This window comes from Coregonus clupeaformis, unplaced genomic scaffold (genome assembly GCF_020615455.1).
Source record: "Coregonus clupeaformis isolate EN_2021a unplaced genomic scaffold, ASM2061545v1 scaf0419, whole genome shotgun sequence".
In the NCBI taxonomy this organism is placed as follows: domain Eukaryota; kingdom Metazoa; phylum Chordata; class Actinopteri; order Salmoniformes; family Salmonidae; genus Coregonus; species Coregonus clupeaformis.
The window spans coordinates 189,034-216,571 of record NW_025533874.1 but is presented as its reverse complement, the minus strand read 5'-3'; the positions used below and the strand labels follow the sequence as shown (position 1 = coordinate 216,571).

The 27,538-nt window shown below is 44.3% G+C and overlaps 3 protein-coding genes across 6 annotated transcripts in view; 2 read left to right on the top strand and 1 right to left on the bottom strand.

Moving 5' to 3' along the window:
• LOC121543941 (neuroendocrine convertase 1-like) overlaps positions 1-21,861 on the bottom strand; it is a gene marked incomplete at its 3' end in the record, with an annotated part of 171,864 nt that extends 150,003 nt beyond the window's left edge. The window contains exons 1-2 of the mRNA XM_045215297.1: positions 21,489-21,861; positions 11,526-11,709 (exon numbers count right to left, since the gene is read on the bottom strand). Coding sequence (XP_045071232.1) covers positions 11,526-11,702 — 177 coding nt within the window. The remainder of the gene's footprint in view (positions 1-11,525; positions 11,710-21,488) is intronic.
• Positions 17,297-18,046, top strand: LOC123484721 (prostaglandin D2 receptor 2-like). Its single transcript, XM_045215296.1, has one exon. It carries the CDS (start codon positions 17,297-17,299, stop codon positions 18,044-18,046), a length of 750 nt encoding a protein of 249 aa, XP_045071231.1.
• Positions 21,862-24,316: 2,455 nt separating the features above from the next.
• Positions 24,317-27,538, top strand: part of LOC121543487 (protein MMS22-like) — a 30,702-nt gene continuing 27,480 nt past the window's right edge. The window contains exons 1-7 of one of the 4 annotated variants that reach the window (XM_045215298.1): positions 24,317-24,545; positions 24,669-24,726; positions 25,076-25,259; positions 26,519-26,644; positions 26,769-26,821; positions 27,036-27,123; positions 27,317-27,494. In XM_045215298.1, coding sequence (XP_045071233.1) covers position 24,726; positions 25,076-25,259; positions 26,519-26,644; positions 26,769-26,821; positions 27,036-27,123; positions 27,317-27,494 — 630 coding nt within the window. In that variant the 5' untranslated portion in view covers positions 24,317-24,545; positions 24,669-24,725. Of the gene's footprint in view, positions 24,727-24,991; positions 25,260-26,518; positions 26,645-26,768; positions 26,822-27,035; positions 27,124-27,316; positions 27,495-27,538 lie in introns of all 4 variants that reach the window. The other 3 variants (XM_041853368.2, XM_045215299.1, XM_045215300.1) reach the window with 3 other exon arrangements.

Genomic DNA, 27,538 nt, shown 5'->3' with positions numbered 1-27,538 from the left:
CTGAGACTATAGGATGGGGATGACTAGGGATGGGGATAGAGTTGGGGGTGCGGATGGGGATAGAGTTGGGGATGGGGATAGAGTTGGGGGTGCGGATGGGGATAGAGTTGGGGGTGCGGATGGGGATAGAGTTGGGGATGGGGATAGAGTTGGGGGTGGGGATAGAGTTGGGGGTGCGGATAGGGATAGAGTTGGGGGTGGGGATAGAGTTTGGGGTGGGGATAGAGTTGGGGATGGGGATAGAGTTGGGGGTGGGGATGGGGATAGAGTTGGGGATGGGGATAGAGTTGGGGATAGGGATAGAGTTGGGGGTGGGGATAGAGTTGGGGGTGGGGATAGAGTTGGGGATGGGGATAGAGTTGGGGGTTGGGGATAGAGTTGGGGGTGGGGATAGAGTTGGGGATGGGGATAGAGTTGGGGTGGGGATAGAGTTGGGGGTGCGGATGGGGATAGAGTTGGGGATGGGGATAGAGTTGGGGGTGGGGATAGAGTTGGGGATGGGGATAGAGTTGGGAATGGGGATAGAGTTGGGGATGGGGACGGATATGGATGGGGCTGGGTATGACTGGGGTTGGTGATAGGGTATAGAGCTGGGGTTCTGACTCGGGCTGGGGCTGTACTCGAACACACAACATGGAAGCCAACCTACATTACACAAAATGACTGCATCCATCTACTGACGACACCCACCAAAAAAAAACTACCCAATCCCACCAAAACAAACACAGCCACCCTGCCAGGGCAGGTTCTGTGGAGAACAATATGAGGACAATCAGTGTTAGAGTTGGTATGGATCTTCCCCCTGCTAATGAAGGCACTTTGAAAAGGTAATCTAATTCTCCACCAGCAATTAAAGCGGGTAGAGACTTGTCACTATTAATTATCCACTCCTTCACTCATGTCCTCCAGTGTGGAAGTATAAGGCCTTACACACACACACACACACACACACACACACACACACACACACACACACACACACACACACACACACACACACACACACACACACACGCCAATGAGAGAGAACACTAATCATATCACACATGGGAGCAGACAGAACCTCTGTCCCTACAACCCTCTCTATGTGTTAACACATCAACATATCTCATAACCCATCAGCCAACGTATCAGTCCAGCTTCAGGTTGTGTTTAGTATGGAGCCATCAAAATAATGTGTTGTCTCGATAGCTCGATATTGATAGCTCTAGATCTTGAGTGGTATAAAGCAGTACAGTATAGTAGTGGTCTTGGCCTTGAGTGCATGGGTCCCTGATGTTTGTGTACTGTATATGAATAAAACATGAGCTAAATCCTTTATTCTCATAGGGCGAGAGTTAAAAGTCTTCAACAGCCAAGGACTGACCTCTGGCATCCAACCAACCTCCCAGCCTTCACCCTCTGATCCTAGTTTACAGAGGATACAGTTAATGCTGTGTGTAGGGCACTTCACCTCTCTCCCCTAGACCTGAGCTATGAAAGAAGCACCTTTTTCTGCCAGTCCCTCTTTAAAAGAGAAAGAAGGAAAATCTGAAGGAAAACATTTTGCTTTTTTAAAACCTGGGAAAAATCGAATTGGCTTTTAATTTATGGAGGGGACCTTTTGTAATAAGGACCACCAAGGAGGAAAAAAATATTCCAATTGCATAATGGGCAGAAAAAGGTATCCTTAATTGAGTGTGTGTGCACCTGCATCCGTGCGTGTGTGCGTGTGGGTGAAACGGCGTCTCTGCTTGTGTTTATCTATGTAGAGTTTAGGTATTGAAACCGTCCTTAAGATATGATTCTTTATGTGTGTGCATGAATCAAAGCTTGAAGTCACTGCTCATCATATGCATCACAACATACAGGTGTAGGATCTTAATTTGATCACCCTGTTGTCGCATCAAGTTTTTCTGCGCTGCAGGAAATGCACACTTGTAGTGTATTCAAGGTTTAAAAAGGCTTCTAAAGTTTGTCATTTCCACTTAAAAATGTCAGACTTGATTTGCCCTATTGAAAAATTTCCACATAATAATAAAAACAAATAATCCACATAATAATTTCATATTTCCTGTTGCTGCAGGATTATTTTACTGCTGCGACAATAATGGTCAAATGAAGATGCTACCATGCCACTGGCATGTTGTGACTATTATCATTACCTGTCAATCAAAATCTGCACTAACCCAGTGACTACACCAGGGCTGCCTAACCCTCTTCCTGGAGATCTACCGTCCTGTGGGTTTTCAGTCCAAACCTAATTTAACACACCTGATTTTACTTATTAGCTGCTCAACAAGACCTTAACTAGTCAGATATGCTAAATTAGGGTTGGACTGAAAACCTACAGGACAGTAGATCTCCAGGAAGAGGGATGGGCAGCCCTGGACTACACCATCTAACCTTTTACTGCAGTGGCCTGTCACGATCGTCGACAGATGTGGACCAAGGCACAGCGTGATAAGCGTACATTCTTTATTTAGTACACACGAACCAAAACAATAAACAAACGATACGTGAAGTCCTAGGTTAATAACACAAACCTTAACGGAACAAGACCCCACAAAACTAAAATGCCAAAAGGCTGCCTAAGTATGGTCCCCAATCAGAGACAACGAGCTACAGCTGTCTCTGATTGGGAACCACCCTGGCCAACATAGAAATAAACGATCTAGAACAAAACCCATAGAAAACTAAACATAACAAGTCCACAACCTGGCTCAACATTTAAGAGTCCCCAGAGCCAGGGCGTGACAGTACCCCCCAAAGGCGCGGACTGCGACCGCACCAACCAAACACAACAGGGGAGGGGCCGGCTCTGGCGTGACCACCACTCTCCCTCTACACCCCCGTGAGCGCCCCTGGTCTGGTCTGGCCCCGCTGGCCGAGAGCTGGACTGGACACCGGTGGAAGCGGATTGCTCTGGCTCCGGTGTGGAGCAGCTGACTGGTGCCGGACCAGGCACCGGTGGGAACAGGCGCGGACCGTGCGGACTGGCACACGACACCACTGGCTTGGTGCAGGGAGCAGGAACGGGCCGGACCGGGCTGGCGGCAGCACAAACTGGCTTGTGCGGGGAGCAGGAACGGACGGACGGGCTGACGACGCGCACCACTGGCTTGTGCGGGGGAGCAGGAACAGGCCGGACCGGGCTGGCGAGCACGCACCACTGGTTTGGTGCGGGGGAGCAGGAAGCGGGCCGGACCAGGCTGGCGACGCGCACCACAGACTTGGTGCGTGGAGCAGGAACGGGCCGGACCAGGCTGGCGACACGCACCACAGGCTTGGTGCGAGGACAGGAACGGGCCGGACCGGGCTGGCGACGCACACCACAGGCTTGGTGCGAGGGACAGGAACAGGCAGGACCGGGCTGGCGGCGTGCACCACAGGCTTGGTGCGGGGAGCAGGAACGGACCGGACCGGGCTGGCGACGCGCACCACAGGCTTGGTGCGGGGAGCAGGAACGGACCGGACCGGGCTGGCGGCCGCGCACCACTGGCTTGTGCGGGGGGCAGGAACGGGCCAGACCGGGCTGGCGGCGCGCACCACTGGCTTGGTGCGGGGGCAGGAACGGCGGACCGGACTGGCGATGCGCACCACTGGCTTAGTGCGGGGGCAGGAACGGGCCGGACTGGACTGTGGAGGCAGACTGGAGGTCTGGAGCGGAGAGCTGACACAACCCGTCCTGGCTGAATGCCTATCTCCACACGATATGCGTGCGAGGGACAGGAACAGGCCGGACCGGGCTGGCGACGCGCACCACAGGCTTGGTGCGGGGAGCAGGAGCGGCCGGACCGGGCTGGCGACAGCGCACCACAGGCTTGGTGCGGGGAGCAGGAGCGGCCGGACCGGGCTGACGACGCGCACCACTGGCTTGGTGCGGGGAGCAGGAACGGACCGGACCGGGCTGACGACGCGCACCACTGGCTTAGTGCGGGGAGCAGGAACGGGCCGGACTGGACTGTGGAGGCAGACTGGAGGTCTGGAGCGGAGAGCTGACACAACCCGTCCTGGCTGAATGCCTATCTCCACACGATATGCGTGAGGCATTAGCACAGGACGCACAGGGCTGTGCACTCGTACTGGCGCTACAGCACGTGGCACTGGCGCAGGATATCCGGGACCGAGGAGGGGGTACTGGAGGCCACGAGCGTTGAGCCGGCACACTCCGTCCTGGCTGCATGCCCACCTTAGCACGACACGTGCGTGGTGCTAGCACAGGACGTACAGGACTGTGCCGGAACACTCGCGCCACAGTACGTGGCTCCGCATAAACCGGAGCCTGCCCAGTCTCACGCTGCCTAGCCTGAGTACGGGGGGTTGGCTCTGCTCTACCTCTAGGCTCCGCCAACCACCCTTCCAGCCCCCCAAACCTGGTGGCCTCCTCTCCTAGATCGCCGATGCGCCCTGTAGCTGCCTCCAGCAGCCCCGTCGTCCACGCCATGTGCCTCCCAAAAAAATTACTTGGGGTTGCCTCTCGCGTGTCCGTCATCGGCACGGTTGGCGCCGTTCTCTCCTCTCCTGCCTGGGCATTTATTTTTGCCCATGGCCCTCTGCCCGCGAATATGTCCTCCCAAGACCACCATTCGCCCACCTGGGACATCGCCAACTTCTCCTGTTTGGCACGCTGCTTGGTCCTCTGATGGTGGGATCTTCTGTCACGATCGTCGACAGATGTGGACCAAGGCGCAGCGTGATAAGCGTACATTCTTTATTTAGTACACACGAACCAAAACAATAAACAAACGATACGTGAAGTCCTAGGTTAATAACACAAACCTTAACGGAACAAGATCCCACAAAACTAAAATGCCAAAAGGCTGCCTAAGTATGGTCCCCAATCAGAGACAACAAGCTACAGCTGTCTCTGATTGGGAACCACCCTGGCCAACATAGAAATAAACGATCTAGAACAAAATCCATAGAAAACTAAACATAACAAGTCCACACCCTGGCTCAACATTTAAGAGTCCCCAGAGCCAGGGCGTGACATGGCCTGAATCAGGGTCACACAGAGTGTTTCTTGGTAGTCTTAAACAAATCTACTTTGAAACAAAAGTATACAGCTCACACACATGGTTATGGGCTTTAAAAAAAGAAGACACCTGTACCATGTTAGATACAAAATTTGAGTTTGCATCCCAATATTACACTTTATATACATCACAGAAGACTGAAATATAACAAAATCATTTGACATTGAAACACCGGACTTTCGGCGGGTTTTTATTAATTATGAAATTATGAAAAATATTAATAACATTCCACCCATGAGGCCACTACGGGGCAATTTGATCATTTGAGTGCAGGAAAGGGCTACGAGTCAATGTCTCTGAGTTAACAGGTCACAATACACTGATGCGTAGCAGCCTATCTGTGACTTTATAGCTATGCCTGCCTCCATTCTAAGTCTGCGTCCCAAATGGCACCCTATTCTCTATATATCGCATTACTTTTGACCAGAGCCATATGGACCCTGATCAAAAGTAGTGCAGTTTAAATGGAATAGGGTGCCATTTGGGACGCATCCTAGGTCTGCCATAGTATGGATTTGAACAGCTCTCTGACACATCTATCAAACAAGCCGCATGAGCTGCTCCCACTGACAGCCTCCGACAGACAGAGGAAGGGAGGGGACGGCGTAGAGGAAAAACAAAAACAAACAGAGACATCAAGAGTCACTGAGGCGGTGTGCAAGAGCCACGTGTGGCGGGCCCACCCTATGGAGAGAGAGACAGCTGGTGTGTATGCTTACTGCTCTACAGGGGTTTAGGCCTGTGGAAGCCAATAGAAGCCATAACTAAGAGATACGACCAGGCGTGTGTGTGTCTGTGTGTGTGTGATAGAGAGAGAGGGAGAAAGAGTGTGGGGGGGAGAGGGGTTGTGTGTGATGGTGCCCTGTTGGATGGGGTAAGTGGGGGGAGCAGTGATGTCTTGTTGGCTTCAGGGTTGGTAGAGAAATCTGGGATGTGTAGTTGGACAAAGGTGTTTTAGATGAAGGTCTGCTCTGCTGCTAACACAGAGGGAAGGGTAGTACTGTGGTAGTGGTTCTGAAACCTCTCTATATCACCCGCTAATCTAGAGTCCTCCTCACACTCCTTATCCACAGTTCTGAAATATTCATTCATTTCTGCCTGTGGTTGGATGAACAGTAAGTGATGAGCAGAGGAAGATAGCATGCTACCTTACACTGACCAACCTGAATAGAGTACCATTGACAGCACTAATACACTGACCAATCCAAAACACAGAATGACCTACATGATTAACTCACCAACCAATCAAAATTAGCATTACATGATCTTTGCACCACACTGTAAAAAAAATACTTTCATCTAACAAAAATAAAGGATTTAATAAAGCTAATGTATGTCATGGTCTTCAGTGCATTTTCTAAAGTCTAATTTCTTCCAAATATCGCCATTATCTACAGTAGCTATAACAATGCTAAACCCCCCACGCTAAAAGGTCTATACAGCAATATCTCTCATAGCAAGTCTATTTCCACATAGCCTAAGTGCATTGGGTGAGTAAATGTGTTTGTGTGTTTCTCTCTTTCTCCAATCCCATCCCATCCCTCTCTCTCTCTCTCTCTCTCTCTCTCTCTCTCTCTCTCTCTCTCTCTCTCTCTCTCTCTCTCTCTCTCTCTCTCTCTCTCTCTCTCTCTCTCTCTCTCTCTCTCTCTCTCTCTCTCTTTCCCTCTCTCCTCCTCTCTCTTTCCCTCTCTCCTCCTCTCTCCTCTCCTTCTCCATTTCAATATTGAAGAGAGTTTTATTAAAGGCTGGACTCAGGGGTGCTGAGGCGCTCTCAGTAATTTTCCTACAAAGTGCTTTAATCCATCACACTACCAACATGTGGCCTTTGCAGCCATACATCATCTCAGCCTGGAGAGAGAGAGGAGAGAGAGGGAGAGGAGAGAGAGAGGAGAGAGAGAAAGAGGAGAGAGAGAGAGAGAGAGAGAGAGAGCACCCAACATAATTTCTGCTCTCCTCCTTCTCGTCCTCCATTTCTTCCTGGTATTCCCACCTGGAAGGGAGAAACTGACATCTACATCTTCCATAGTCAGAGCCTACTCTTTGCCTGTTTTTGTGTCTGTCTGTCCGTTTTTCCTCCCTGTCTTTACGGTTGAGAGTGAGGCATGAGTAGGAGAGGTGGAAGAGGAGATAAGAGTGAGCAAAATCAAAAGAAACGCGGTGCATTTTACAGTGTGCCGCTACCCTCCTGCCATGGCCATCACCTGCCTCCATTACGCACACACACACAGAGAGAGAGAGCGAGAGAGAGGAGTGAACCCTCAGCCCTCTAACTAATGGAATGGGGCCTCACTCCTAGCCATTAGAGTATTGGTGTTCCTCCCCGTGCCCCTAAGTGTCCTGCACAAAGAGCAAAGCGAGGGAGAGGACACAGGAGAGAGGGAGGGATGGAGGAGGGAGAGGAAAGAGAGGTGTGCCTTGGGGTCTCTTCCATGCCATAGAGAAACCTGGTCATTGCATTTCAGCCAATATGCATATGAACACTTCGGGAATGGAGGTCGTTCGGAAGACTTAAATGTCCAAACTTGATAAAATATATTTATTTGTGTATTTACCTGCATTTTCTAATAATTTAGCCAGATGCTGTCAATATTGTATCTGTTTTAGCACATGTAAGCAGCATTTACGTTTGTCTGCAGTCCGCATTTTACATGTCCTTGTCACGATCGTTGACTGAAGACACGGACCAAGGCGCAGCGTGATAAGCGTACATACTTTTATTTAACGTACTTAACGACAAAAACAACAAACAAACGATACGTGAAGTCCTGAGGTTATAACACAACAAACCTTTACGGATCAAGATCCCACAAAGACTAGTGCAAAACAGGCTGCCTAAGTATCGTCCCCAATCAGAGACAACGAGCTACAGCTGCCTCTGATTGGGAACCACCCTGGCCAACATAGATCAAACGATCTAGAACAAAAACATAGAAAAACTAAACATAGCAAATCCACACCCTGGCTCAACATTTAAGAGTCCCCAGAGCCAGGGCGTGACAGTCCTGGTTTGATATTGCACGTTCGCTCGGTTGACTGGTCAGTCTGTAACTCGGAGGTTTGTATCTTTTGTTGAAAGTATATTGAGATTCTAAATGAGGTATACAGACTAAGCCCTGTTCAAAGGTAGTTTTAAGAGTGTATGACAGCCGAGCTGACTGAACTCTGAGCGCTCTGATTTCATTTAGCCCAGTAAATCCAGTTCTCTACATCAATTACATGTGCTTTACTCATATAGAAAACACACCTCAAGAGTATGATTGGTTTAGAGAGACAGGCAGAAAACACACCTCAAGAGTATGATTTGTATAGAGAGACAGGTGGAAGGTAGGGTATGTGTAAAATAGGCATGGGGGGGTTGAATCTCTTGATGAGCTGATACAATGTCCACAGACACCAACACAAGCTGTGCTTTGGTAATGTTATGGTAATGATATGGTAATGATATGGTAATCTGGTGGCAGTATTCCACATCACTAGAGAGAGGGGAATTCTGGGAGGCCTTTCACCATTGGGTGGAGAGGGGGGACTTCCTGGTCTCAGAGTAGACAACAACAACAACAACAACAACACACACACATACCGTCATATGTCCTACTATCACATATACACACTCTCTAGAGTCAGTAAAACAAATACGGCATAACATGATACGACACATTTACAAATACACATGCAGAATGCATATGCGCATGTGAGTGCGAGGGCTCTTAGCCTGTACAGTATTTTGAGTCCGTCTGATGTTCTGTGTAATAAAATGAGTATGAGGAGATTAAGGGGAGTGTGTGTGTGTGCTAGGGGCCATGAGAAGAATATGTGTATGTGTGTGTGTGTGTGTGTGTGTGTGTGTGTGTGTGTGTGTGTGTGTGTGTGTGTGTGTGTGTGTGTGTGTGTGTGTGTGTGTGTGTGTGTGTGTGTGTGTGTGTGTGTGTGTGTGTGTGTGTGAAGTGGTTAAGAACGATCCTGTTGTTTTCCATGTCTGAAACCTCACACCAGTAATGTCTGCTATTACCTATCCTGTCTGAGCGTGCTCTTGTCACACACACACACACACACACACACACACACACACAACTACAAACAATGGACAACTGCAACCGTGTACTACATGGGTTTGGAAGACATATTCTGACAATAATCCGTCCTGAGTACACACAAACACATGCATGGGGGAGTTTATGGTACTACAACTCACATCCTAGTGATCCTCTGTAGCTCAGCTGGTAGACCACGGCGCTTGTAACGCCAGGGTAGTGGGTTCGATCCCCGGGACCACCCATACACAAAAATTTATGCACGCATGACTGTAAGTCACTTTGGATAAAAGCGTCTGCTGAATGGCATATTATTATTATTATCCTTATCCTCTCTTGAGAGAACTAAAACTAACTTAAAATATGAGTTTTTTTCTGTTCTATATTTTCACTTCGCCTCATCCGAAGATTTTCTGACGTTGAGACATCTAAAGTACAGGCTTGCTGAAGGTTTTAATACCACCCTTCAAATGAGAGGAATCTTTAACGCCCTTTTGAAATGACTGCTCAGGCAAAAAGCTGGGAGCCATACAGTATGGTAAGAGAAAAACAACATTATGATGTTTAATCATGGCCATCATCATCAGAACCAAAGAAGAAGAGCACTGAGAAATCTGGACAGCGAACTGCAAGTGTCCTCTTGAATCTCCCCAGTTACCGTCAATTAATCAAATAAAATCCAAAATAGGAAGGTGAATATTCTGCTGTGTTGGGGTCAATATTGCTTTTCAGTCAAATTCTGACATTATTACAAATTCTTTTTTTTTTATTCTGCCACTGAAAAGCAATGAGGAAAACTGGAATTTGGAAATGTCCGTTTACTTCCTGAATGAATTGATATGGAATTGACTCCAATCCTGTCTGCTATGCTTTATTATACAGTATTGAAGAGTGTGCCCACAAAGTAAACAGGCCTATAGTGCATTGTTGTAAAATATATAATGTCAAAAATGTCTCTGTTTTCACCTTTTTGCTTTTTTTATCCCAGTTGAAATGAATATGTCAAGCCAGCACAATACAATACACAGAAACCTGATGATATTCTCCTAGGTGCGCTACTAAATCAAAGAGACCACCAATATGTTGAGTGCTAGCGTCAAGAGACATTTGATTCCCATTCAGTTCATACAATATTACCACTGGAATGCCAGAAGCAGATATCATAATCCTCCAAAGCCCGCCGTGCTGTCAAACTTTTCATTTCACTTCAATGTTTTCAAAAATATCACAGTCAATTGTGAAGTGCCGGTCTTGATATACAATATTGTATGCATGCAATGAGCAAATCACCAGTGACACAATTAAATTGGATTTGACTTAACAAAGGGATTTAATGTCATTGACATTTAGCATCAGCCTGTGGCGACAGGTAAAACAGGCCAGTCAGCAGATTGGAGGAGCTACAGGAACCTGACATGGTTGGCTTAGCGTTCCTCTGCAGCTGAGACCAATGTTGCTGAGACTATACTATACACAAGAGAGAGAGAGAGAGAGAGAGAGAGAGAGAGAGAGAGAGAGAGAGCGAGAGAGAGAGAGAGAGAGGAGATTAGAGACCGATCCCACTCTCATTAATACCTGAGAAGAGAGGCTACATTTACGTGTGTGTGTGTGTGTGTGTGTATGTCTGTGCGTGCATGTATGCTTGTGTGTGTATATGTGCCTGTGTGTATGGGTTCAAGATGGAGGGGCACTGTCCAATAAACTCCTGATAAAGGTCAACTCAATGTATTATTCATGGTCCAGGCAGCAGCGGGCAGAGCCAAGGCTGAGATGTGCTTACGTCCTCAGGGTGAGCATTAGGGAGTCGACCACCAGGGCAAAAGACACATCCCTGATCACTTATCAATAACCTCACACTCTCTCACCCTCTCCTTCAATAGTTTGGCCAGGCAAAACCAGAACTTGGAAACACCATATACTGTATAACACAAACACTGTACCTCAAACTACAAAAAATGAAAATCTTGGCGAATTACATACAGGATCTACAAAATCTACTAAGACACACAATTACAAAACTTGACTCAAACTCACGTCCCCTAAACATCCATGGATTCAGCTACACAAACACCCTGAATAGGCCTACACACTTTACAGATGACAAGACAATAGATACATTGGAAGCCAATAGGGCTAATCATTTCAAAAGACATTCAACTGGATTTCTTATATCAAATTTTGTATAGGATTCCAAGGTTGGCCAGTGACGATAGGTAAGAGTGAAAGTGAGTGTGTCCGTGTGTGTGTCCGCGTGTGTGTGTGTGCGTGCGTGCGTGAGATGGGGTCTTTGATCAGATATGAAATATTCAGAAAGGCAGCTGTAATTTGATGAAAGTCAGATATCCTCAAATGGAAATGGAAGTCAGCACTTTCATACATCTCCCGACAAAAAGCCCCTCAGTAAACGGATTTAAAGAATGAAAATTGCGGGTCCATAGGATGAAGTAATAAAGGCAGGTTTTAAATATGCACTGACCCGTGATATGAACTGTAGCCCGTGCTGCTCGGCCAGGGCTTGTGCGGCTCTGGTGCCTCCGTCCATCTCCACAGCATAGAAGATGTGGGGCTTGGTGCCGGGCTGCCTCCCTGTGGTCGCTAGAGGCCACTGCAGCAGGCAGCATACAGTCAGCAGCACAACCACCGCTCTGTCCATCAAGGCCCTGCGAACATACAGATACACAGAAATATGGTTTACTAACTCATGCCAAGTTAAAGCCTGAGGCTAGTTACTGTGAGAGAGCAACTACAGCATTTAAGCTTACATTTCTAAATCCTCAATTACAAATCAATAGTGTTTACAAGTTACACATCACTATGGTTTGTTAACCAGCACAGTGCATTAACATTTTAACTAGCTATGAAACTGCATAGCCATAGAATAACAAAATGTTGTAACAAAATCAAAAGGTCAAAGGGTCTGCAACAGTAGTAAGTTTGACAGGAAAATGCCTAGGTCAATAAATAATTACATGATCAGTTATGTATCGAAATTCAACAATCACTTTCTTGCATCATGAAATAGATAAATAGGGGATCCACTGCATGATAACTCCCGCTTTCAGAGAGAGTGTGACTGGGGAAATGCAGGCCTGAGGGCCATCCAGCTAGAGACACAGAAATAGACAGATAGTACCGATAGTACTGAATGTTAAGTCCTTCGTGTTGCTTTACAAGCAAAAGAAGGTGCCTGCCTGAGCCTGACCGGCTCAACTTAATGAGTTATTAAGTGAGAATAACATTATAATGCATTGTAAGATTTGTCATGAGCAAGACCCCTTTATAATGTATTATAATCATCTCGGATTAAAGAACAGCTCATTTGAGACAGTTTAAAATGTTATGCATAGAGAGACCTAACAAATAAGTGTTGTTATAAGAAATAATAAAGGCTCTGGATAAGAGCGTCTGCTAAATGACGTAAATGTAAATGTACATACTTATAACAAGGTATAAATCCTCTCTCAGAGGCATGGTGTAGATTTAAATAATCCACTAGCCAAATTATTGCTGAAAATGTACTGAAACAACCCAACCTAATTCAAGCAGGAGCATATAGTGTAGATGTTAGTTCCCCTTCAGGTAATTACTTTTGCAGAGTATCATAGTCCGCAAGTTGTCATATCATATGACAATGACTATGGCTTTGTAACAATGCAGGACCACGGTTAGTAACAGGATCCAGCAACCTCTCCCTAGGCCTATAACATTATACTGAAACATTTAATAATAGCAAACCGTCAACATAGACCCTAATACTTCCCATATGAGCCACTGTATCAAATTCACATGTTGCCTATAGTGTACAGTATAAATACCACCCACCTGCAGCAGCAGAAAGTGAAAGCAGAAAGTGTCAGAGTCTGATCCTTCACTGGTCTCTGCCCGTACGCTGCACTGGGTTAGAACTCTGGCATAAGAGCCCAAAGCATGAAAAGACACACTTTCACACACACTCTTCCCACACATTTAATCTCTTGGCCTTAATGCAAATGTCTCAAATGCAGAAACACAGCACTCTCCTTCTGTGGACTTTCATCTTCATGCAAAACCAGCTCTTTATCTACCTTTTTATGCCATCCCTCTATCTATCCTCTTTATTTGCGCCACCATTGTGTGGGGCTCATGTTATTACATTGGGTTACTGCTATAACCTACTCATACCTGTTCACTGAGCCTAAAAGGTCCAATGCAGGCGTTTTTATCTCAATATGAAATCATTTCTGGGTAATAATTAAGTACCTTACTGTGACTGTTTTCAATTAAAATGATCAAAAATAAACAAAACTAGCTTTTTAACAAAGAGCAATTTCTCAAGCAAGAATTTTGCTAGGACTGTCTGGGAGTGGTCTGAGTGGGGAGGGGAAAACTGAAAACTAGCTTTAATTGACAGAGTGGTTTGGAACTCTCTTTTGTATTGGTCTATTAACTAATTTGTCACCAGGCAGGACAAAACTCCATCCCACCAAAACAGGCTTAAATTTAAGTTGGCCTTTTCAAACAGCTCTTACTAGAAGGTCATTATAATAATTTTCACAATTTCACAGTATTATTCCAACCTCATAGAGTGGAAATATATATAAAACACAGAAAAATCATGTTTTTTAACTGCACTAGGCCTTTAAAGGATGTATAGGAGACTTTAGATGTATCGACTGTAGGGAAGCCATAAGGATTTCCCAGGGAAGAATGAAACACTATATACACAAAAGTATGTGTGGACACCCCTTCAAATTAGTGGATTTGGCTATTTCAGCCACACCCGTGTATAAAATGTATAAAATCAAGCACACAGCCATGCAATCTCCAAGACAAACATTGGCAGTAGAATGGCCTTACTGAAGAGCTCAGTGACTTTCAACGTGGCTCCGTCATAGGATATCACCTTTCCAACAAGTCAGTTTGTCAAATTTCTGCCCTGCTAGAGCTGCCCCGTTCAAGTATAAGTGCCGTTATTGTGAAGTGGAAACATCTAGGAGCAATAACGGCTCAGCCACGAAGTGGTAGGCCACACAAGCTCACAGAACGGCACCGCCGATTGCTGAAGCACGTACAAATTGTCTGTCCTTGGTTGCAACACTCAATACCGAGTTCGAAACTGCCTCTGGAAGCAACGTCAGCACAATAACTGTTCATCGGGAGCTTCATGAAATGGGTTTCCATGGCAGCCGCACACAAGCCTAAGATCACCATGCGCAATGCCAAGCATCGGCTGGAGTGGTGTAAAGCTCGCCGCCATTGGACTCTGGAGCAGTGGAAACGCGTTCTCTGGAGTGATGAATCATGCTTCACCATCTGGCAGTCCGACAGACAAATCTGTGTTTGGAGGATCCAGGAGAACGCTACCTGCCCCAATGCATAGTGTGGTGCCAACTGTAAAGTTTGGTGGAGGAGGAATAATGTTCTGGGGCTTTTTTTCATGGTTCGGGCAAGGCCCCTTAGTTCCAATGAAGGGAAATCTTAACGCTACAGCATACAATGACATTCTGTGCTTCCAACTTTGTGACATCAGTTTGGGGAAGGCCCTTTCCTGTTTCAGCATGACAATGGCCCCGTGCACAAAGCGAGGTCCATACATAAAATGGTTTGTTAAGATCAGTGTAGACGAACTTGACCGGCCTGCACAGAGCCCTGACTTCAACCCCACCGAACACCTTTGGGATAAATTGTAACGCAGACCACAAGTCAAGCCTAATCGCCCAACATCAGTGCCCGACCTCACTAATGCTCATGGCTGAATGGAAGCAAGTCCCCGCAGCAATGTTCCAACATCTAGTGGAAAGCCTTCCCAGAAGAGTGGAGGCTGTTATAGCAGCAAAGGGGGGACCAACTCCATATTAATGCCCATGATTTTGGAATGAGATGTTCGACGAGCAGGTGTCCACATACTTTTGGTCATGTAGTGTATTTATGAAGGACTATGATATACGGACACCAGAACAGCGATAGTTCCCCCAAATACAAAATGACATATTGGTTTCCTTACACTGTAAGCAGTCTATGGACAAGGTACAGATGTAGGATCTATTTTCCTGTTGTTGCAAACTGGCTCAAATTAAGATTCTACGTATGTAAGACAGAAATCCAAGCATGCAATGGTTTCGTTTACCTGGCTAATGTTTCCAAATGCTAACTTTTTAGCATTTGTGGCAAAAATCCAAGTCAAGCCACATTACACATTTCCCTCCATTTCTCCCCACACAAATGGGATGATTGTTTGATTAATAATAATTAATGTTTAATTATGCCTTTGTTTTCATTCACAGGTTTACTATTGGCCAGAGTAATGTGAATTGAGCAATCAAATTGCCATTAAAGTGTATTTGGTGATTGTTTTTCATATACTGTCCATACTGTATATTTTGTAAATAACCCATCTGGATCCAACCTTCTTCATCACCTGCACTGTAAAATATATTCTTTTTTTTGCACCTGACTGAGTCTGAACTGTTGCCTCTCCACATTACACAAAAAATCGTAGAAAAAAAATACTTACTTAAATGAATCATTTAGCTTTACATTTCCTAAAAGAGTAGCTTACTTAGACTATTAAAATGTTTTCATGTTTGTTCTTTATCGCTGCTGTTTCAATTTATCCCTCTATATTCACTGAGCAATGATGAACACGTCACTCGGGTTATGCTCTTTCTCCTTCCTTTCCTCTTTCACATCAGCTCCCTTCAAAACACTCAACAGTCAGCCATATGAAAACGGCTACCCACACTGCTCCCCAAACTACCCCATCAATAGGATCATCGTGGTTCAAATCTACACAATCACTCAGGCCCAATCTACAGTAAGAATCCCCTAGCTGAAATCAATAACATCGCCAGGGGACTTAGCCCTAGTCAATCCCTGTGTGGAGCTGGAGGAGCCGGGTCTGGGCTGTGCAGGGCAGGGCTATACAGTACGCCCCCTCTGTAAGCAGGCCCCAGGCACAGGCAGGCTGAACAAGGGACCAGATGGGTCGTGGAGTGAATGAGCGTACAGGCAGCAGCAAACTGAATGCAGAGGCGGCCTGGGGGCCTACTGGGATGCTGATAAAGCACCTGGACATTTTTATAGACAAACTACTTATTTCCGTCCTGCATATCGGCTTGGAAAGACTGATAACTTTCTATTCCTCTCAGGCGGAAGGATGAAAGGGCCAGGGGAGAGAGGCCTTTCAGGAGTTTAATTGATCAAGCAGAGGCCACAGGGCCTTACCAGAGATAAAAGTGACTACCACTCTGCTCAGCACAATGAGGAGATCTATTTAGGAGGAGACCCAATGAAGAAGGAGAATGTAGCTCATTATGCAAAGTCATTATGGGACTCATTTTTTAAAGATAGTTTTTAAAGAGTTTGTGGTAGAATTGAACATGATTTCCAGAGGTCAGGCTATAGGTCAGGCTATAGGTCACGCAACACTGCCAGGGTGTTAACTTGTAGACCAGACTTGTTACTGTACTCAGTACAATTAAAAGACATTAAAAAAAACAATGCTGCTCATTCCTTGAGCATGACATATCTATAGATCCCCCGTTTAGCATGTTTACAATTTCTTTCCTAAATCATATCTTAAATGGATTGTGTTGCTCAATGACTTAGTATACAATTATTTTGAGATGACAGGGCATGAGATTTAAAACATGGTAAACGGGGGAAATTGTTACATTATTTATTGCTCTGAAAATACTAGCATGGAGCCTATGCATGGAACCTATGCATTAGCAAAACATTTGCATTTTTGTACCGTTTCAGAACTAGTGGGTAGATTTAAAAACACTGAATCCTACATACTTAATGGAAAATATGGTTGGAGAACCTTAACCCATGAAACTGTGGTTTGATTAATTCTGAACGTGCCACATTCAGTTCTTCAATCCATGGTAGGTATTTCATACTCAAATGTTGAGTTCCGTAAACCTCTAAGGAGCGCCATTTGTTCCTTATTTTCCTTGTAACATGACGAGCGAGCTTCTGCAATTACAAATAGCGAACTTACCTAAATATTGCTAGGTTTTTACCCCAAATGACATATCTGGGTTTCACTTTACTGAGAGCCAATCGACTGGTCAGTTCGTCTTACTGCTAGAAATTGAACAACTTAACTCCTCCACCTCCAACTCCACCTCTATTGCCTCATTCTGGGGTCTGGCTCCTGGCGTGGCTTTGTCTCTGTACTGCCTGCTCGGTATTCCCGGTAACATCGCAGTGATAGTCGTCCTCCGTCGGAACCATGATCTATCCAGTTTGAGCCGGAGACTGATGTTGAACTTGGCTGCATCTGACCTACTCTGCATCCTTACCCTACCTTTGCGAATATACAACCTAGTCTTCACCTGGAGCCTGGGTCTAGTGCTCTGTCAGCTCAACATGTACCTTTTCTACTGCAGTATCTGTACCAGTCTGCTGACTGTCACATTTCTGAGCATCCAGCGCTACCTCCAGGTAGTGCATTCCCACAGCTGGGCCAGACTGGGAGTGGCAAAGGAGAGGGGGCTACTGGTTGTCCTGTGGGGGGTAGCTGGGGTCCTGTCCATCCCTTATGGGGTGACGGTGCGGGATGTGAAGGAGGAGGATAATGGATGGGTCCGGTGCCAGTATGATTTTGCATCAGATGCTGAGCTGGTGGCTGTGTTGCTCCTGCAGACTCTCCTGGCATTTGTAGTTCCTTTCTTCATCATGGCCACAGCCTATATCCGCCTCCAGAAAAGGGTGAACCAAACAGCTTTCTTCAGTCACCCCAGGATGACCAGATTAGTGAGCCTCATCGTTGGGACCTTCATAGTTCTATGGACTCCTCACCATGTCATGAACGTGCTGGGAGTGACGGCCATCTTGGCAAAGAATAAGGCTCTGAGAGTGTTCTGGGAGGACAATTGGAGGATTGCTGGATCTCTGGTCTTCATCAACAGCAGCTTGGTTCCATTCCTCTATGCCTTTGCCTCCAGAAACACCCAGAGAGCACAGAGTAATGACAGTCAGGTAGTGACCACGAGTAGTCACAATCTGTAAGATTTCAAGTCACTCATTGGTAATTTCAACTATTGAAATACAGTGGGGAAAAAAAGTATTTAGTCAGCCACCAATTGTGCAAGTTCTCCCACTTAAAAAGATGAGAGAGGCCTGTAATTTTCATCATAGGTACACGTCAACTATGAGAAAAAAAATCCAGAAAATCACATTGTAGGATTTTTAATGAATTTATTTGCAAATTATGGTGGAAAATAAGTATTTGGTCAATAACAAAAGTTTCTCAATACTTTGTTATATACCCTTTGTTGGCAATGACACAGGTCAAACGTTTTCTGTAAGTCTTCACAAGGTTTTCACACACTGTTGCTGGTATTTTGGCCCATTCCTCCATGCAGATCTCCTCTAGAGCAGTGATGTTTTGGGGCTGTCGCTGGGCAACACAGACTTTCAACTCCCTCCAAAGATTTTCTATGGCGTTGAGATCTGGAGACTGGCTAAGCCACTCCAGGACCTTGAAATGCTTCTTACGAAGCCACTCCTTCGTTGCCCGGGCAGTGTGTTTGGGATCATTGTCATGCTGAAAGACCCAGCCACGTTTCATCTTCAATGCCCTTGCTGATGGAAGGAGGTTTTCACTCAAAATCTCACGATACATGGCCCCATTCATTCTTTCCTTTACACGGATCAGTCGTCCCTGGTCCCTTTGCAGAAAAACAGCCCCAAAGCATGATGTTTCCACCCCCATGCTTCACAGTAGGTATGGTGTTCTTTGGATGCAACTCAGCATTCTTTGTCCTCCAAACACGACGAGTTGAGTTTTTACCAAAAAGTTATATTTTGGTTTCATCTGACCATATGACATTCTCCCAATCCTCTTCTGGATCATCCAAATGCACTCTAGCAAACTTCAGACGGGCCTGGACATGTACTGGCTTAAGCAGGGGGACACGTCTTGCACTGCAGGATTTGAGTCCCTGGCGGCATAGTGTGTTACTGATGGTAGGCTTTGTTACTTTGGTCCCAGCTCTCTGCAGGTCATTCACTAGGTCCCCCCGTGTTGTTCTGGGATTTTTGCTCACCGTTCTTGTGATCATTTTGACCCCACAGGGTGAGATCTTGCGTGGAGCCCCAGATCGAGGGAGATTATCAGTGGTCTTGTATGTCTTCCATTTCCTAATAATTGCTCCCACAGTTGATTTCTTCAAACCAAGCTGCTTACCTATTGCAGATTCAGTCTTCCCAGCCTGGTGCAGGTCTACAATTTAGTTTCTGGTGTCCTTTGACAGCTCTTTGGTCTTGGCCATAGTGGAGTTTGGAGTGTGACTGTTTGAGGTTGTGGACAGGTGTATTTTATACTGATAACAAGTTCAAACAGGTGCCATTAATACAGGTAACGAGTGGAGGACAGAGGAGCCTCTTAAAGAAGAAGTTACAGGTCTGTGAGAGCCAGAAATCTTGCTTGTTTGTAGGTGACCAAATACTTATTTTCCACCATAATTTGCAAATAAATTCATAAAAAATCCTACAATGTGATTTTCTGGATTTTTTTTCCTCAATTTGTCTGTCATAGTTGACGTGTACCTATGATGAAAATTACAGGCCTCTCTCATTTTTTTAAGTGGGAGAACTTGCACAATTGGTGGCTGACTAAATACTTTTTTTCCCCACTGTATACCCCTTGATACAGACAAATATGACATATAAATACCTTATTGAGATTAGCACAGCTGTCTTAGCTTATAATAACCACCCCAAAAAACAAAAGGAACTGTATGCATTGTTTATGTTTTTGTAAAGCTTAAAATCATGTTTAAATAAAGTAATATTGCTTTCATGACCAAAAATATTTTTGAGATGATTTGGGCATGATATTTCAGCAAGTTTAGAAGGGGTGAGTGTAATGGAGTTAAGAACGTACCGTAAGCTCCCTCCACAGCTAGCTTGAAATGTCGCCGATGGAGCCATCCAAGGGGTACCTTTTGTATAGCTCAATCGGTTTGCACAGTGTCAAGGAGGGTGGTCATGTGTGTTGTGAAACAGAGGATAATTGGTTCGAGCCCAGCATAGGGCAGTCGGACAGTGGAGGAAGCTAAGCTGTTAGCAGCACTGCTTAGCTTCCTCCACTCAGGAGACACTCTTATCAGTTGCCCCAACTAATTTTCCCATCAACATGCATTTTCTCTCCGCATCGAGAGCTTGCGACTACTGTATAAGGTTCTATCTGCATTTTTGTCAAAATTGAGTTATTGACATAGCCTTGTTCTGTTCAATGTTCTCTACCTATATAGTACCTCAAAATACCCCAATTCATGTTGTTAAGTTGAAAAGAATACTCAATACAAATTGCTGACACCATTCAAACCAATGAGGGTTCGGAAATGTAAAGCCAATTATCTCAGAATTATCTTTTTGCAGATAGAACCTTATAGTCCCAAGCTCTCGGTATGTCTCACATGCTGATTACGTTCACAAGTAAAAACGAATACTGTATTTCCGAGAATCAGTTGCTGTTTCACTGCAACTTACATGACACAATTCTGGGTTACACCAAGGGGGCAATACAGTAGCCCTATATAATAAATTACACTAAATAATGCAATAAAATCAGTGCGTTTCTAGGCCAATATTATGGTGGGTTAATAAGAGGCAGCTAGGGGGCCCACAACTAAGGGGGAAGTCAGGAAGTCAATTGGGGTCTCAACTTACTGTAAGTAAGGATAGTAGAATACACAATGTGCAATTTCAAAAATGTGGTAGTACATCAGCAGTTTTCATCAGTTATGTTTTCATCAGTTATGTCAGTCACTGTCACTGAATTAGTCCATGTCAGCTAACATTTTATTGATTGCTAGGTAAGTTAGTCTAGCCAGCTATCTAAACCTTGTAGTAATCATGGCCAAATTATTGGCTGGGCATGCAAAGAACGCACGTGCCCAGGGGCCCTGACCTCGAGGGAGCCCCCATTGATTTTGTTAGTTACTCTCACTCAGATGTCATATGAACATGGCATAACTCATTGCAAAATGTGTAGAACTGCAAGACATTTTCTAAAAAACTGAAAACAATTATCTCAACCCCATGGACAAATGTGTAGAATTGCAGGAAATTAGTTTTAAAACTGAAACATTTTCTCTCTGTCCCATGGAAAGTTTTAATTTGCTTTAAAACTTTAAAATGTTCCTTATGCTGCCAAATATTTTTCCCGGAAGGTGGAAGGGCCCCCCAACCAAATCTCGCTTAGGGTCCCCAAAAGGCTAGAACGCCCCTGAATAAAACGACAGAATTGATATCATATGTACAATTGAGCATCTCACAACATAATGGACCATTTGGAAAGACTAAGTTACACACTTTTTCACTGCAACCCATCAAAGTGACAGAGATTTTGAGGGCTTGTGGGAAGGGGATGTATTCATTTACACAGGCTGAAATTGCCCTCCCCTCTCTTCAAAGAAAGATTAGCAGAAATGATGGAACCTACCTTCACATACAAGACGACTCGGTGTGCTTGCTTTTGGGTCTGGATCTCTTGATTGAAAAACATATACGTTACCGGGAGAACGCCAAACAAATCCAATTCAATGTCTCTCGGTCCTCTTTATTGTCTCTGCCTGTGGTGTGTAGGGGGATATTCATAAAAATTCGCCCAGTGGTATAAACACGCAGTTGTATGCACATTTATCTAGCCTATATATTCCCTAGTTCTCGAGCATGCATGCAAACGAAAGCGAATTAAATCCCGTCACAAACTACTCCAGCAAACGAAAACATTCTGCTCCTGTCGAAAAGGATTTTAGAAAAGATGTGAATATGCATTTGAACGCAAGCATGGTGAGATGGCGAGATACCGTTTTGCAGAGACAGATCTGCATATGGAAATTAGGGTTAGCCTGGGTCCAATTTTATTTCACTATTGTACTGTTTTTAATGAGACGGGGACAACACGAGACAGAATGTCACGGAAGGGCATAGGACGTGACTTTTATATAAGGCTACAAATGTAGCAAAAAAAAAAAAAAAAAAAAAGTTTTTCACAATTCCTGACATTTAATCCTAGTAAAAATTCCCTGTTTTAGGTCAGTTAGGATCACCACTTTATTTTAAGAATGTGAAATGTCAGAATAATAGCAGAGAGAATGATTTATTTCAGGTTTTATTTATTTCATCACATTCCCAGTGGGTCAGAAGTTTACATACACTCAATTAGTATTTGGTAGCATTGCCTTTAAATTGTTTAACGTGGGTCAAATGTTTCGGGTAGCCTTCCACAAGCTTCCCACAATAAGTTGGGTGAATGTTGGCCCATTCCTCCTGACAGAGCTGGTGTAACTGAGTCAGGTTTGTAGGCCTCCTTGCTCGCACACGCTTTTTCAGTTCTGCCCACAAATGTTCTATAGGATTGAGGTCAGGGCTTTGTGATGGCCACTCCAATACCTTGACTTTGTTGTCCTTAAGCCATTTTGCCACAACTTTGGATGTATGCTTGTGGTCATTGTCCATTTGGAAGACCCATTTGCGACCAAGCTTTAACTTCCTGACTGATGTCTTGAGATGTTGCTTCAATATATCCACATAATTTTCCTTCCTCATGATGCCATCTATTTTGGGAAGTGCACCAGTCCCTCCTGCAGCAAAGCACCCCCACAGCATGATGCTGCCACCCCCGTGCTTCACGGTTGGGATGGTGTTCTTCGGCTGGCAAGCAACCCCCTTTTTCCTCCAAACATAACGATGGTAATTTTGGCCAATCAGTTCTATTTTTGTTTCATCAGACCAGAGGACATTTCTCCAAAAAGTACGTCGCAATGTGCAGTTGCAAACCGTAGTCTTGCTTTTTTATAGCGGTTTTGGAGCAGTGGCTTCTTCCTTGCTGAGCTGCCTTTCAGGTTATGTCGATATAGGACTCGTTTTACTGTGGATATAGATACTTTTGTACCTGTTTCCTCCAGCATCTTCCTTTGCTGTTGTTCTGGGATTGATTTGCACTTTTCGCACCAAAGTACGTTCATCTCTATGAGACAGAATGCGTCTCTTTCCTGAGCGGTATGACGGCTGCGTGGTCCCATGGTATACTTGCGTACTATTGTTTGTACAGATGAACGTGGTACCTTCAGGCATTTGGAAATTGCTCCCAAGGATGAACCAGACTTGTGGAGGTCTACATTTTTTTTTCTGAGGTCTTGGCTGATTTCTTTTGATTTTCCCATGATGTCAAGCAAAGAGGCACTGAGTTTGAAGGTAGGCCTTGAAATACATCCACAGGTACACCTCCAATTGACTCAAATATATGTAAATTAGCCTATCAGAAGCTTCTAAAGCCATGACATCATTTTCTGGAATTTTCCAAGCTGTTTAAAGACACAGTCAATTTAGTGTATGTAAACTTCTGGCCCACTGGAATTGTGATACAGTGAATTATAAGTGAAATAATCTGTCTGTAAACAATTGTTGGAAAAGTTACTTGTGTCATGCACAAAGTAGATGTCCTAACCGACTTGCCAAAACTATAGTTTGTTAACAAGACATTTGTGGAGTGGTTGGAAAACAAGTTTTAATGACTCCAACCTAAGTTTATGTAAACTTCCGACTTCAACTGTATATTCAACTGTATATATATATATATATATATATATATATATATATATATATATATATATAAAGAGAGAGAGAGAGAGAGAGAGAGAGAGAGAGAGAGAGAGAGAGAGAGAGAGAAAACTGATCCAATAGCCTTCAAAACAAAAACAAAACAAAGTACAGTGGATAAAAAGACAATTAGGCACATATTTTAGTTTAGATAGCTACAATTTAATTACGCTTTTTTGCCGACGTTTACTGACACTGGACGGGTGTTGAGCTTTCCTAAATTATTACATTATTCTGCGCTCTGGCACACTCAGACGATGTAATCGGAGTAGATAGCCAGAGGGCATTTACGAACGCACCCTTTAACAGATCATCTACATCACGCCTCTTGACAGACTAAAATGTAAATGTTATGAAAGATTATGAAAGATTTCAAAGGAGTTAAATGGAATATTATCAAAAGCCGTACCAAATTCTCAGGTCCTAGAGCCTGAGAAGGGAGATATGGAGAACTAAAAGAAAGAAGAAGTGGGAGTTTTGTTTGTTTTGGCAATGTACTATTTTTATTAGGGTGGATTGTTAGCATCAGTATTAAGTATGGATTTATTTAAATTTTATTTTTGGTTTCAAACCGTCCAGTTGGTGGCGGAAATACAACTTTTGGATGTAGTCCGCCATAAAACCCACAGAAGAAGAAGAAGAAGAAGAAGAAGAAGAAGAAGAAGAAGAAGAAGAAGAAGAAGAAGAAGAAGAAGAAGAAGAAGAAGAAGAAGAAGAAGAAGAAGAAGAAGAAGACTCTCGAAAGAACTTCGGACCAATCATCGGAAAGATATCGTTTGCGGTGCCCGAATTTGCGCATGCGTAGCGCGTGTGCTCCTTTGCGCGGGAGAGACAGGCTAATGAAGTGAAAACCCCAACAGAGCATTCAGAAAGGATTTCAGGATTTCATCTGGATGTAAGCTAGCTCGTTAACAAACTGTAAACTGTCTTTTGACTTTGCATTTACTTTGATGGTGCAACTGCAGTTTATTAAACAGTGCCGTTAATGTAGATGTTTTGACGATGTTATTCTCGGCAGGGCATAAAGTCAAGACTCAGAGTAACTGCTACTACTGATCCACGGCACAGATAAAACAGTGAGTTAGTTAACGTTATTCAAATATTTCAGTGAACTGTAACGTTAAATAGCTAAGTAACGTTAGAGGTTTGCCAACATTAGCCTTGTAAGGTTAACGTTACTAGGCTAACTACCTGTGTGTTTATTGATATGTTATTTAATTGTTTATGTTGTCATTTGTATAGTTAAAAAAAATTATTATATCGATAATTCATTGACTGTCATTCCCTGCACTTAACTTACTAACAGTATAAGCTCTAACTATTAATTTGACACTTCCACAGCCCCATCCCTCATCTTGCCAACTAAAGTGCCATGGCCAGACTGTTGAAATGACAGATTGTGTCTTCAATGTCGCTTCTCTAAAGTGAACACAATGGAAGAAGACTTCAGCCAGTCGCTGACCCCGCCGGTGTCACCCTTCGTAGGGGAAAGCCAGTGTGAGCTGACCCCAGCCCTGCCACCCTGTTTCTCCTGTGCGTCTGACCCGGGTCGGGAAGACACCCAGCCACTGTCATCTGACAGTTATATTGGCAGGGGCTCCCTGAAACGGTAACGTCTCTATGAGCACACAGCTAAGGCATATTTTAGCAGGCTAATATTATATTGAACAAAAATATAAACACAACCTGCAACATTTACAAAGATTTTTACTGCGTTACAGTTCATATAAGGAAATCTGTCAATTTAAATAAATTATTACAGACAGAAATACTCCTCAGATGATCCCGCAGGTGAAGAAGCCTGATGTGGAGGTCCTGATTTGGCGTGGTTATACGTGGTCTGCGGTTGTGAGGCCGGTTGGACGTACTGCCAAATTCTCTAAAATGACGTTGGAGGCAGCTCATGGTAGAGAAATTAAGATTAAATTATCTGGCAACAGCTCTGGTGGACATTCCTGCAGCCAGCATGCCAATTGCACATGCCCTCAAAACTTGAGACATCTGTGGCATTGTGTTGTGACAAAACTGCACATTTTAAAGTGGCCTTTTATTGTCCCCAGCACAAGGTGCACCTGTATAATGATCATGATGTTTAATCAGCTTCTTGATATGCTGCACCTGTCAGGTGGATGGATTATCTTGGCAAAGGAGAAATGCTCACCAACAGGGATGTAATCAAATTTGTGCACAATTTGAGAGAAATATGCTTTTTCTGCATATGGAAAATATCTGGGATTTTTTTATTTCAGCTCATGAAACATACGACCACTTTACATGTTGCGTTTTATATTTTTGTTCAGTGTATAATCTACTGTATAAGAGTACAGAGACATTACATAAGCCACTTGCCATGACACATGACAGGATGAAAGTCCCGCCTACTTCATGGATCATGTCTCGCAGTGTTTTTGAATGGCCTTCAAGAATATATAATCAAATTCATAAAAAAGCGGTCATTTTAAGATATATGTAAAATTATATTTGTATTCGTGGATTAATTTACTCAATCAATCAGAAATCTTCATTAAAGGCATCAGGTAGAAGTAAATTAATCCGCAAATACGAATACAATTTTGCATGTATCTTAAATTACAGCGTTTTCATGAATTTGACAATATAAACTTGAAGGCCATTCAATAACAGCGTGGGACATGATCCAGGAAGTAGGTGGGACTTTCATACCGTATGTGACACATAGTAACTCAAAAGATTGTGGACAGCTGACAACAGTGGACAGAAATAATACATATTATGTTGATCTTGTTATATTACAACAGAATCATTACCAACAATATTGTTTGAGGAAAACTCCCTGTCTTCAGTGTCTTGTAGGCTGCAGCAGATCTAAGTTACTATTGTCTTCCATAGGCTGCTGTTGCGTCTGGCCCCAGCCCCTGCAGACTATGAGGAGGACACAGTGGATATCTTTGGCTTCCCATGGGTGACCGAGACTGCTCTGGTGGAATCTACCAAACTTTTGTTCGGCCTGTTCAGGTGGGAATACAGCCAGATAATGTGGAGTGTCATTCATTTTTTTCAGACTATGTATAGCTGCCTCACTGTCTCTAATTCTCAGGGTTTTGAGGTCAGTGTGTCACAATTTGTTGTCACCTTTCAGGCAAAAGCTTCTTAAACTAGAGACCCTGGTGCAGTCCAGCTCTCATGACTTTGGTAAGCTAACTTAATGTATACCTTGCTGCTCATGGTTTTGTGAGAAGGAGTTCACATGTTGATATTATTTGATAAAGCTTTGTGGTAATAACCAAGATACTGCCTGTGTGATGTGATTTGGTATGGTGGTTGTTAGATTTTTTTCTGAGTTGTGATGGGGAAATCTTGTACTGTTTTTGTTGTACTGTATGTACTTGACAATGTTATGTTTCAGGCCAAGCCAGCAGCCTCCATTATGAGGCAGAAGACCTTAGGCAACAGTGTGTGCTGTTTCTCCAATATGTCAAAGTCTTCCTATACAGGTAATGCTTCTGGTCAGTTATTACTGATTCTTACTGACTGTGTCCCTGGCCCAGGGCATAGGCTATATTTACTTAGCTAGTTCCAGTAAAACACTGTAAGGATTTGTTCTTTGTTTAAAAGGTAAAAGGATAAGCAGTCAGGTCTGACACCTGACTTTTCTGTGACTCCCTGTGTGACCTCTGCACCCTGCAGGTACCTGGAGCCCACCTGTCCCCTGGAGGAGGGCCCCTGTCACCCCTATGAGGAGCTGGAGGCTCAGCTACCCTCTGCTCTGCTGGAGGAGCTCTTTGGGGTCACCCTCCTCATAGGGCGCCTCAAAGACCTGCCGGCCAACATCCAGAGTGCCCTCACCATACAGCACCAGGGCAAGGTAGCCCCCCCCACACACACACAAAAAAGCATGAATATTGTGAG

Bases quoted from the DNA above. Each gene is read 5' to 3' on its own strand.
- LOC123484721 (XM_045215296.1), top strand. From the start codon at position 17,297: ATGTTGAACTTGGCTGCATCTGACCTACTCTGCATCCTTACCCTACCT.